General features: G+C 34.5%; 1 protein-coding gene across 1 annotated transcript; it reads right to left on the reverse strand.

Annotated features, from left to right (window-relative positions):
• Positions 1 to 38: 38 nt before the first annotated feature.
• Positions 39 to 10,851, reverse strand: LOC133290677 (calmodulin-binding transcription activator 5-like). Its single transcript, XM_061488806.1, has 13 exons — positions 10,605 to 10,851; positions 9,715 to 9,840; positions 8,735 to 8,850; positions 7,566 to 7,654; positions 6,920 to 6,965; positions 6,127 to 6,244; positions 5,616 to 5,729; positions 5,466 to 5,524; positions 3,764 to 4,150; positions 2,627 to 3,324; positions 1,726 to 2,272; positions 532 to 843; positions 39 to 435 (listed from the first exon to the last, which is right to left on the reverse strand). Exons 1-13 carry the CDS (start codon positions 10,669 to 10,671, stop codon positions 373 to 375), a joined length of 2,742 nt encoding a protein of 913 aa, XP_061344790.1. The 5' UTR covers positions 10,672 to 10,851; the 3' UTR covers positions 39 to 372.
• Between the last annotated feature and the right edge of the window lie 2,094 nt (positions 10,852 to 12,945).

Genomic DNA, 12,945 nt, shown 5'->3' on the forward strand with positions numbered 1-12,945 from the left:
GCAAGTGCTGAAGTAATGAAAATCAGTCAATTTAGTTGATTTAGGAGTAGAGATGATACATATTCTGAGTTCTGACAGTAATTATGTCTATTCAAATCTAGTTATTTAAGTTACAGACTTGATCTTTGCATCAGAAGCATCCACAATAGAGCGAGCTCAAATTACACAACTAAGGTTCATACATAACCCATTCAAGATATTAAATCAATTTGAAAGGGTCATCGATTCACATCAACACTAAGGAATTTACACTATTTACAGGCTATACCAAAAAAGGCAACCAACCTATCACACTAGTTTTGTTACAGGAGTCTAAGGAGTTGACTACATCACAAAAATAAAAACCTTTTATGGGAACCTTGTTTTGGGAAGCTATGTCCTTGTTGTTAACATGTCTACTTCAGAATTGAGAAATTCTTCAAATTCCAGTTCCAGCTGTACAAAGCAATTCTATCGAGTAAATAAACATGTTAAACTAAATCAAATCAAAGCATAGTAATACCATTTTGCATACATATATATATATGTCACCTTTGCTTGATTATGGGCAAGCTTCATCCTCCTATACTCTTCTTGTGCTTTCTTAGAGCGAAACATGGCTTGTACACGTACCACAGACCTCTCAACACGTTCTACAGCTTGTTTCCTACCAGTCCTAAAGAAGTCCTCTTCTACATCACTTTCCTCTTCCTCCTCATCTTTCATTTCTTGGACAGGATTAACCTGCAGCCCGCGGAACCCTTTTCTCTTTAAACGCCAACGCAGGATTGCTTTCTCAAGCACTCCAACAGACCAAATAATTTTCTTATAGTGTTTCCGCATTTGAAAGCCCCTGAAAGCAGCCTGCATTGAAAATGTATGCCATTAATCTTTTCCAGGGTGTAAATTACAATAACAAGTTAACAACTCAAGAAGATGCAACTTCGTAGTGAACACAACTTGTTGGTCTCATCCCTGAAAACCCGGAATTGAATTACACCTTCTATAGTTGCTAGGTTTTATAATTTAGACTTTAGAAAGTAGAGAAAGGACTAATCTCCTGTAATATATACTCAGTGCAGTGGACCTCCTATGAGCCAAGAAAAAGCAAAAGGAAACAAGAAACAAATTCATACACACGTATATAAATGATAGATACATAGATTGATAGATAAATTATCCCCTACCCAACAAAAATTGAAAATAACACTTCCAAGTGTCTCTATTGCCGTTTACAACTGCATTTCAATGGTCTCACTGCCAAGGCAGAGATGTGAAGGTGCTTAGCTCAACAATTAGGCATTAGAAATTTTGTTAAGATATGACTAGATGGGAAAGAAAGTAAGCTAAGAAGTTCGTTCCTAGAACCAATACTCTCGAGTGGTACTACATCAACATTCTCTCGTCTATAAGCTCTATGTCAGATTCTGATTTTAAGTGTAACCTTTCTTTGCCTTGATTGTCCATTTTGTTAGCTTCTTTACAAACTGGTAAAAATTACTTAAGTCAATGAGGAAGAAAAGCAATTGACTTGTTAAGCTCAGATGTATGGTCACTAAAAGTGCTTAGATGAGCATCACTGCCCTCATAACTAGTGGAACAAGCCATTTAAGATTTGGGCCAATTGACAAGAATCCGCAGTCAATCAGTCCAAAACATGACTCAAACAAATGAAATCAATTTTCAATATAACAAATGTTTATTCAGGTCTGTTTAACAATAACAAACAGCAAGAGTAGCTCGTACTTGGATTTTAATAGCCTGACGGCGCATGTGGAGAAAGTCTCTACGGAACTTCCAGGTACGGAATCTATGCTGGATCCGAGCAGCAGCTGTCATCCTTTTCCTTGTCTCAAAGTTGCGAAAGGCATGTTGAATCCTCATTGCAGCTACTATTTGGCGTGCTTCATCCTCAGGACTACAAACTTTAATTGTGTTATATCGCAATTTTAGTGAGTGCTCCCTAAACGCTGCTTGTATGCGTGCTGCAGCTTCAGCAGTTGTTCGGTATGCTGCCAACGTATCCTTTAGGTACAGCTGGTCCTCAGTAAGGTTCTCAGAATTTACTGGATCAGCAGTGTTAGTTTCCAGAGAGCCACTGATATTTCCAGCTAAGCTCATGTCATTGAACTGCTCAACCAGAGACTTTTCCGAAAGATAAGCGGCTAAGCCCTCATATCCCTTCATATAAGCAAGATCAGCAGCAGTACATCCCCCAGGATTTTGTGGAGTTGGATCTGTGACCAAGTTTGGCCTTGCCCCAAAAGACAACAGAGTTGCAACCATTTTCTCCCTGCAGACACACATTTTAAATAAAATAAACTGTCATGAACCAACTCTCCGGAAGTTTAAGCAATTAGGCAGAGGTACATGAATGTTTTTATATTACATCTCTGACATAAACAATGAAAAGTTCGTTGAGGTTCATAACTAGATTAAAAGGAAAAAAATGCATATAAAGTATTACTATATGGACAGCCTTCTTTGCCCAATTTCATGATAAAATCACATAGGTTGTATTTATGTCTGTTTATGATTAGGGAAAAAAGAAACTGAACAGTTAAGCCATGTCAGAAAACGATTTTTAGGTCAATGTGGTTGCAGCAATGCTAATTGTTCAAACAAGTGGGGTGTCCGTGTATCATACTTTCCATAATATGCTGCCCAATGAAGAGCTGTCCATCCAAATTTGTCCCGGAAATTCAGCGACAAGCCTGACCACGAAAATAAGGAAACAGCCCAAGTATATCCCAAAATTGCACATAAATGAATTACACCTTGGCCTTGCGCATCATATTCAGCAGTCTTATGGCCTAAGACAATTCGTTCCAAAAGCCATTCCTTCAGTTTGTTTTTCAATGCAATTTCAAACAAGTCATCTTTTGCTTGCGGAAATGGAGTTGTATTGTCCTTAGTTGACTTCATCAAATATTGCCAACTTTTGGAAATAAATGAAGTTTTGGAGGAAAATTTTCTAGCTTCTTTCAGTGCATTAGGTGATACTTTACTAGAGAAAATATCAAGGCTCTTTTGTGTGGCAAAGAGCAAATGAGCAAGCCTCATCTGAAGTAGAAACTCATTCCAGTTGCATTTCTCTTCCATAGAAGCAGCAGGGTCATGCAAAATAGGTGTACGATATTCAAAATTTATAACTTGGCTAATAGGCTTATGGCCATCCAAGCTCATATAGAGATTCACGAATCCAGGAGAGTGTGGCGATACCCAGCATCGGTAAACCCCGACCTGAACAATTTCTACAGGAACACTTACTTCACCACAGACACACAGTAGATTAGACTTTGCAAGGTGTTGATAGTCATTATGAAATAATCCAGTAATCAGGACCTGCAATAAGTAAACAGAGATAAAATATCTAGTTATAATTGCAAAACAATGGTAGCGAACATATGAATCGATGTTATCCAAAAAAAAAACATATGAATCGATCATAAGACAAGCATTTATTGTGAAGTCTTTTAAGTTACAATACACACACGCATGTATATACGTATACTTGTAGCCAAAGTACTACTCATGACACCCACAGATTTATTTTTTATTTTTATTTTTAACATTGAAAAAGAACTCACAGTGCATATTATTATTTTCATGGAATTTTAGATTCCGTGGTTTAAAGCTTTGGAATTCCACAGCCTTGTCAAGATTGAACAAAAATGCTGAGAAATCAACTAAAAAACCAAATATCACATTTAGTGGGAAAGGATATAATTATAACAGAAAATAATTACTAGCAATTAGACATAACAGAAAAGCAAAAGGAGACCTTTGTTTTCTCAGTGGAAGATGCCCACCCAGGGGACACCTCAGTGAGATTAAATACATATTCTGGCAGAGAGGATTGCTGTTTATCCATCACCAACGACGAATTAGGTTCATGAATAGATGAAGAAATTGAGGGTTTGAGAGCTGATTCATCTATAGAACATGGTGTGTCAGATATGATGTTGTCTATCCACATTCCAAAGGTGTCCTGACTTTGCAAGCCTTCATTGACCAAAGTGTCCAAGGAATCAACACCACCCAAAGAGATAGGACAATTCCTCTGAAGACCAACACTTTCTGGAGAACTGTAAGGGACACTATAGCTCCCAGAAATTGGCTGAGTTAAATTATCAAAAGAAGGAATTTCTGCAGAAGTATTGCTGGCTACCTGGTGATAAAAACCCTATATAGGTTACAAGAGCAGCTAATACAAAGCAAGCATCATTAGAATAAAGAAAGAAACAAAAAAAGAGAGAAGAGGGAGAAGAAAGAATTAGAAAGTCCCCAAGATCTAAATTAGAGCTACACAAATTTATCTATACTAACAATAACCTTATATGTTTTACCTATCGATACTTTTTACTGTCAATTGAAGGTAAGCCTCGGAGCAATGGTAAGGTTGTTACTTATGATCTGACCAGAAGGTCATGGGTTCGAATCTGGGAAACAACCTCTTTGCAAAAATGCAAAGATAAGGCTGTGTACATTCAACCCTCACCTCTACCCTTGTAAGTTGGGAAACCTTGTGTTCTAGGGTTTGTCTTTTGCTCTTTACTTTTTACTGTCAATTGATATAATACAATTTAGTTTAGATTGCACACATATAAGTGCAGAAGATATTATACTCTGAACAAATTCAGAGATGGTACTGAATATCTCTTCTAATTTCTTCACTAGAACCACTTAAAATTTATGTGAAAGGAATCAACCAAACCCTATAATTAAGGAACAAAAATAAGAAGAAAAAATCTAGTTTCGAGAAATTACAGCTATTAATTTGTACAGATAACTCACAAGAATCAGTCAGCATAAATGAGATTGATTTGGACACCACAGATTTGGGATTTAACCTTCGAACACAATCCACCTAATTCCATCAATCTCAGTAAATTGGAACAATTGAGTTGATGACCCAAGAGAACACCACAAAAACAAATAAAAAGTGCAAAAATGAATAACACACAACCATGCCTTCAAGATCATTTCAAGGCCTTCATTTTTCAAATGGATGTGGCTTTTGATATATGGTTAGTGATGATTACCCAAAAAAAAGGACTAACAACAAGAAGGTGAAGCTTTTGTGGCTGTGTGCAGCTTTTGCTGCTCTTTGGTTAGAAAAGAATGCCTGCATTTTAAGGTTCTCTATTTGTCCTTATATTTTGCTTTACAATAGGGAGGTGTTTTACATCTCTCTCTGGCGCATTGTTTTAGGCTGTTTCAAGAGAGTTTCCATTTCCAATACGCCAAGAGATTAGGTAGCCTTGCCGCATTCTTGAATCTTTCTTTTTCCTCGCTCTTTTTAATTTCAGAGTATATCTTATCCTCCCCCAAGTTGTGCTTTACTTCTTTTCTCTCTAATAAAATCTAAAATAACACTTCAAGGGACTAATGGCCCCATGACCCCATCCACAAAACATAAATGAGAAAGCACAACATAGAGCAGAATAATAAACATAAATGAAAGAAAGATAATGTTATCTTACATTGCCAAAGCTGTCATTCAGTAAACTTTGATTTTGTTGATCCAAACATGGAACATTGCCTGACAAAAGTTAGATATAATTATATAAAGTACAAAATAATAAGGTTCTTTCCCAACAAGCGACTGGTTCTGCTAAAGCACAAACAATTACCTCCATTAGGTATAGTAGAGGTGTTATCATTTAAAGCCACTAGTTCATCCCATTCAAGTGTATTAATCTCATGAAGCCTCAGGTCATGACTTTTGACTGTTAAATTATTAAGCCCTGTTTATCTCCAAAACAGAACAAGGGATGAGAATATATCTACAGTCAAGGAAAGAAAGCAACAGTATCTATGGCGGCAACAATAGTAACCAAATATACATAGGATTGTAACCAATTAACAATAAGACTCTTATTTACGGGTTCCTTTGGAAAGATGGGCAGAATACAAAAATGGTGAGTGAATAGAATAAAAATGTGTAATGTATAAAGTCATGAACATCACACATATTCTTTTTTATTAACATATTATTCTGCTTCTCATTTTTTAGTAACAAACCCGTATCATCTGTATAACAGATCCCGATTACAAGAAATGTAATAAGCCTTTCAATATTGATAGCCTCAAGTGTATAACTTGTAAGAAGATAGACTGCAATTAACTAAAAGTTATTCTCACCATCAGCATAAGCACTATTGGTCCCAGTATCTAAGTCTTCTGATAAAATCCACGGTGTGGTTTGATTAGAGGCAGAACTTGAATTCGAATTTACAGGTGTGACAGGAGAACCTTGCAACTGTATCATAAACCACAAACTAATGAAGGTTAAAAAACCATATTTTATTCGTTAAGTAGATCAAATAGTAAAACATAAATGGCACATAACCAACGTGGGACTTGGTGGACAAGGTTCCTCAATAGTGAGTTTGTTTCTAAAGTAAGCAAGTAAGGGGTATACACACCCTTGATTTGATTTAAATTGCACCGTAATCTTAACCCACTAAAATTTAAGGGTGGATAAAACCGTTACTAGCTCACTTTGAGACAAATTCACTTTAAAGGAGTTTTTTTTTTTTTTCAAACCTGGGATACCCTCAAACGCATGCAATGGTAAACAACACTACACAAGATGATTCACAAAACCCAACAAAACAAACAGAACATGTGTAATTTATATAGAGAATAAATGAAATTTCCAACCAAACCAATTGAAAAACATGATTGGTGTGAGGTATTTTTCTCAGCCATAATTTTTGTGCGTTCAGACATGCTTGACTGCCTAAAAGACTAAAAAACTGATCTAAGGATATCACAAACTGACTAATGATTAGACATGTGATGGTAAACATATATGGTCTTTCTATCGGGCAAAGCAACATGCACATAGCAAATCTTAGTCATTGTTTGTGGGGTGGAGTCAAATTTTTTAGAGGAAGAAGGAAGAATGAAGAATGAAAATGATAACCACAACCTCCTGTGTTTCTCGATAATGAACAAGGACAATATGCTCCAGAGTCCTGAAAAGAAAATAATAAAAAAATTGTAAGTCATATTATGTCACATATCTGAAACTGAATCTGTATTTTTATGTATAAACCGTCTGTATATGAGCTCTGGAATTGATATCAACAAGGTATCAGTCCAGAGACAGTATACTGATTCATGAAAATTAGGAAATACAGTGAGGTAAAAAAGAGAGCTATGCAAGATCTTCGAGGGTCCGGCTTCGGCCCAACCCAAAACCACCCTTAATTCTTTCCTAACTACACCTTATACTCCCCCTTAATAGAACTCTCCTCTGACCCATTCTCTTTTTGCCAACTGTCCATTTGATAAAGCTACAGGTCCTCAACGTGAATATTCTTCATGATTTCCTTGTTGTTTTCCTCATGACCCCTGATCCCCTGTCTCCCACCTTATTCCTCCTAGAATATACCTTAGTTAAGGGGGCCTATCACATTACTGTTTGCAACTTTCTTTTTAGTCTATGTTTAACAAATTAAAAAAAATGCAAGAAATACATAATCACCATTACTAATTCATAGTTCAGAAATACAAACATGCATAACATATTGGAATTGGGACCTTAAAAGTCAAGCTAACATTGATATACATACTTATCAAGCAACCAATAACATCTACGGACAAAGCTCGGGTTATCTTGGCCATGTGCATAATATACGTGGACCCTTTCTTCAGTACCAACCTGGTTGATAGGGAAAAAAGAATGACCAGAAAGAATGTAAAAAAATCAGACACGTTCATCATTAGTGAATCAATCTAACATTAAAATCACGCATAACAAAAACTGTCGGAAGAAAAGTTGATCATAGAGAATAAAAAGTGTAATCTGGTGAAAACATTAAGAGAATAAACATAATTTATTCCCCAATTGTCACCCTGAAAGAAATATAAAAATGTGACTAAATATTATACACAAAATGTAGATGTAAAAAGCAAAGAGAATGCATTATATAGATTAAACACAGTTTAGTTCATACTCCTAAATCTAACAGAAGTTATATTTAAACTTAGTAAATCTCAGAACTACCAACAACAAAACATCACTCATGGAAGAAAGCACATTGAATTGTCTGCAATATCAATAAAACTGGTAAGATACACAACGGAGCTTTAGGAACATCCCAGTATTTCAAGATTTAACCTTTTTTAGTACATGGTGGCAGGCGGTTTGAACCTATAACTTCATGCAAACTACCCAAATCCCTCACCACTAACCCAATCCTACTGGCTTATTTCAAAATTTAACCTAACTTAATACTTATGAGGATACTTGCTATAGTCCATCATATTTGTGTCACAGCATTCTATTCCATTAAGAATACACATAAACAGAAAAAGAGAAGTATTTGAACATCTTTATATCATAGTAACTCGTAGTCATAAAGATAAGAAATTATACCCTATAGATATAGGTTACAACAACAATAACCAAGCCTTATACAACTAGGTGGAGTTGGCTACATTGATCAATCAATGCCACTGGCCTCCCTAGAAAACTGAAGTTTCAATTAAACCATTTAGAAAGTCCAATTAAAAGGGAAAGAGGAAGGCATAACAAAACATATGAAACCGATAAAAAAGAACAAAATTAATACAGGAGAAACCATTAAAAAAGACCAAATTCAATATAGGAGAAACCATTAAATGCCCCCCTTCCCAAAATAAATAAATAAATAAAAAACATGTTCAAGAAACTAAATTCAATAGGCTACTTGGTACCACAAAACTTAAAATAATCACTCAAGAAAATGAAAATCCTCACTTTTAAGTGTTCATGGGCTTCTTTAACAGTTTTTCCATCATTTTTCTTTTTCCAGTTGTGCCCATCTTTTCGGAAGTTCCTAAGCACCTTGCGATCAAATAGTACAATAGTACCACCTGTATTACACACAAAAGTCGTAATATTAACATTAGCACTGGTGATCCAAGTCCTGTTTGACATCATATAATTCTTAATAAGGTTAACACTTGTTACTTAGATGTAAAATAACTAATTAATCAAAAATCCACTACCAGATCTATGAATCAACGGTTGAAATTATAGGAAATTAGGTAGGGGAGTAAGAAAAGAGAAAATAAAGATTGAATAACTTGAAATCGATATTGATATGTGTCATGAACTGGCTTTCTCAAAAGCTTAAACTGTTAAAGTGAAAGCATATGGATGGTTTTATATTAACATATCTAACAATTTGATATGAAGGATTTGTTATGAGGGGATACAAAAGATAAATCGCTAAGCTCTATTTATACTAATATAAGACTCCTAACCCTAATTAAATAAGGTAACAAATCATGAAATATATAGATATATGGAAATCAATCCTAAAAGATAATCTACGATGCCCAAAATTACTCCTAGATACAATCAAGATATTATGAGATATTTTTCATATTCTAATAGAAACAATGCAGAAATCAATCATACAGACATTATATTGCTTTATATTCATGCAAATACACTTGAACAATGCATAAATGTGTACATACACTTTTTTTTATGACTTTTACTATTTGTTAAGAAATGCTTCCACAAGAATTGAAGGGTCTAGAAATTTACAAAATTTACAACACAATCTGCAAATCATGAAATGCTCAGGAGCAAGAAAATCAAAATGTTTGATGGAAATAAAGAAATAGAAGTTAAAAGAGACAGAAATGAATATGAAGAGAACAGTCTATATGAAAATGCATATCTACTTTACAAGCGTCAAGTTGCAGCTAATAGCAATACATAATTACTTTTGGGCAGCTTCATTGGCTTGACATTGATCGTGAAATATTTGTAATTAGAGAGTATGGCATGAATCTCATTGGGACGAAGCCACCTGCTTCTTGCTTCCTCCATAGTGTTCTCAACATCCAGCTCTGGGCCATATATGAAAAATTACTTTAGAGATGACAAATCAACAGAGATGATTAATATGCATTGACCATTGACCCAGCAATTGGTAATAGTGGTAATATTGGCAGTGGGAAGCAAATAGCAACAGAAATGCATAGCGAATATATATTTTGTCAGCTTCCTTTCAACCCCATCTTAAAAAGTACAAGTTTCTTTCAACCCTATATTAAGTTCGTTTATAAACAAGGAAAAAGTGGCTTCTAATATAAGGAAACAACACAAAACATAGAGGAATTGTTATGTACCCTGGTGCCCGTACCCTTAATTAAGTTGACAAAGAATGGTTGTTAGTTGGTTCTCACAAAAAATGTTTGAAGTTCATCAGGTTCAAACAACAGCCAATGCCAGAGTAATCTCCAAAAGCCCATACCCCCAGTTGTTTTTCAGAATTACAAGAAAAGTTAACACTTGATCCTGGAGAAACAATCTAAACCGATTACACTTTCTTTTTGACTCCTAGATTGCATTGAAAATCACACACTTGCACCTTTAGTACCAAAAACTAGCTGCAGATGCCACCAATCAACAAACAACGAAAATTTCACATATCATATCATAACTAGAACTTTATTTCGGCCACAAAAGAAAAGTAGGATATGAGAAATTGAGAGAACAAGAGGGTAATTCTCAAAACTGAAACTTGGTGATGCTTGAGGTTCAACCAAACATCAGCATAATTCAAAGGCAAACAAGGAGGGAGGAGAGGAAAAAAGCATGAAGTACATACCCTGCAACGTGTGGAACCCATGTATCTCTGAACCCACAAGCTGCCCAGTTAAGTTGTGTGCCATCATCACAGAAGAAACCTATGAGAAATTCCCCACAACACCTTCTTCTTCTCACTACAAACCTAACAATAGCATTACCAACAACCTTAAAGTAAACAAAAAGATAGCAAACACGTGATTAAACAAAAAAGAACAATAACGTGGCAAATAACAATGAATCAAAAGCAAAAACAAAAACAAAAAGGATAAAAAAAACAAAAGGGTAGAGATAATAAGCAGAAAAGGTGAGAAATTTACCTGACTGTGGAGGAGGTTCTGTTGGAACGAGAAGATAAAGGGTAGTCACAGCTCAATAATGACACTCTGTTCTCTCTGTTCCTTTTTAGTTTTGAAATTTCTTCTTCTTTTTATTTTTTCCCTCGATTCTAATTTCTGCTGTGACACTGCTGTGACGATGACACTCTTTGATTACACTCCGTACTTTCTATTGTTACACACCCACGTATGCATATGTTCAAAAAGTTTATACGTAAGAAAAAACGCGGTTCTTGCTTTTTGCTTGTGTCATTTTTAGGAGAGAGGTAAATACAAAAAAAATAAAAATTATGGAGGGGAGAAAGTGGATGGTTTTTTTTTAATTTAAAATTTCAATAAAAAAATTATTTTGTGTCTTTCTCATTTTTAAAATGACAAACACTTTTTCCAAAAAAAAAATATATTATGTAAGGCATTATAATATAAATAAATAAAGTATATAATAAATTTAAATTGATATGAAACTTTTTAAAAAAATTATATAATTAAAAATTACTTAGTGGTATAAGAGTAGTACGGTAAATTATTTATTAATTTATCTCCTACAATCTAAAAATAATGTCGGTTTTTGAATTTGGAATTAACCTAAATATATTGATTTTGAAATAAAAAATAAGGTGTTTTGAGAATTTTACTTCTTATTGATAATATTGATTTTTTAAAATATTTTATTTTAAAAAAATTAAGATGGTGTCATTTTAAAATTACAAGAGATAACTTAATCTTTTATATTAAAAGAAACATTAAATTTTTTAATTGCTGTCAATTAATATATATTGTTAATATTTTATATATTAGATAAATAAATAAAATGACATTTTTGGTGGTCAATTTTAGAATAATAATCTTACTCTTAAGTTAATATTAATTCCTTGCGAGGAAATTCAGTGTGTGTATTTTTTTATACTGAAAAAACAACTAAATATATTGGGGGGGGGGGGGGGGGGGGGGGGGGGGGAAATTAAGACAAAGAGATAACAACTTTTGTAGGGTGGAACGAGGGACCCGATTAGATATAAACACCGTACGAATTCCAACAAAGGATGGTGCCATGTAGGCAGGGGTGCTAAACGAGCCAAGGGCTTTTTAGGGGTTTTTGGCTCGGCTCGTAAAGGCCTGAGCTCGTTTAATAAAAGCTCGTGTTGGAATCAGGCTTGAACTTGTATAAAAGCTCGTTTAATAAAAAGGTCTCAGGCTCTAATTCAGAAGCTCGACCTTAGAGCCTCACAGACTCGCCTAGTATATAAATATTTATTTATACTTTTTATACTACTTGTAATAACTCTCCCTCATCAATTTATTTCACCCCATTTTATTGGTTTAACAGACTTTTTGAATGATTTGGTTCTATATTATGCTATTTGGATATATATTGAATTTATATATATTTATGGAATTACTAGTGATGTTCTATATTATCCTTCATCCTCCTTCACACAAACAAACCCACAAAAACTCATTCGTTCCACTGTGCACTGCTCGTTTGTGTCAATTTATTTTTTATTTTATTTATTTTATTTTTATTTTTGTTGTCACTTTTTTATAATGGGCTAAGATAATATAACCTGTTATCTACCTTCTCTCACTTTAATTTAATTTATTTATTGTAGACTTTGTAAATTATTGCTGCAAATTGGAAGCTAAGGTTTCTATCTGAAAATTGATTTTTTGTGGAATTCTGTTATCTTATTTTTATTCTTTAACATGCTAACAGGTTAACACAGACTTCACACAGACTTTTATTTTTTGTAAATAAACTAGGCCACAAGCCAATATTATATTCGTAACAGCTAACAGGCTAAGGCCAGTCGGACACGTTTAAATACAGGCTTGGCCCGTTAAGATCAAAGCTCGGCTCGGCTCGGCATATAGGGGTGTTAACGGGCCGAGCTGAGCTGAGCTTTGATCTTAAAAGGCTAAGCATGCGTTTAAAAGTGTCAGCCTGACCTAGCCTGTTACCTGTTACAAATATAATTATCGGCCTTGGCCTGTCTTATTTATAAAAAATAAAAGTCTGGTTTGACT

Source organism: Gastrolobium bilobum, unplaced genomic scaffold, assembly GCF_033153095.1.
Source record: "Gastrolobium bilobum isolate Gb01-03AN ecotype WA unplaced genomic scaffold, APGP_CSIRO_Gbil_v1 utg5903, whole genome shotgun sequence".
NCBI classification, from domain to species: domain Eukaryota; kingdom Viridiplantae; phylum Streptophyta; class Magnoliopsida; order Fabales; family Fabaceae; genus Gastrolobium; species Gastrolobium bilobum.

What these genes read in the sequence shown, in the direction of transcription:
- LOC133290677 (XM_061488806.1), bottom strand. Translation starts at nt 10,671, where the DNA reads ATGATGGCACACAACTTAACTGGGCAGCTTGTGGGTTCAGAGATACAT. An exon ending in CTCTACTATACCTAATGGAG is followed by an intron (nt 5,525 to 5,615) that starts GTAATTGTTTGT and finishes AACTTTTGTCAG; the next exon opens with GCAATGTTCCATGTTTGGAT. An exon ending in GTCAGGCTATTAAAATCCAA is followed by an intron (nt 844 to 1,725) that starts GTACGAGCTACT and finishes TTTTCAATGCAG; the next exon opens with GCTGCTTTCAGGGGCTTTCA.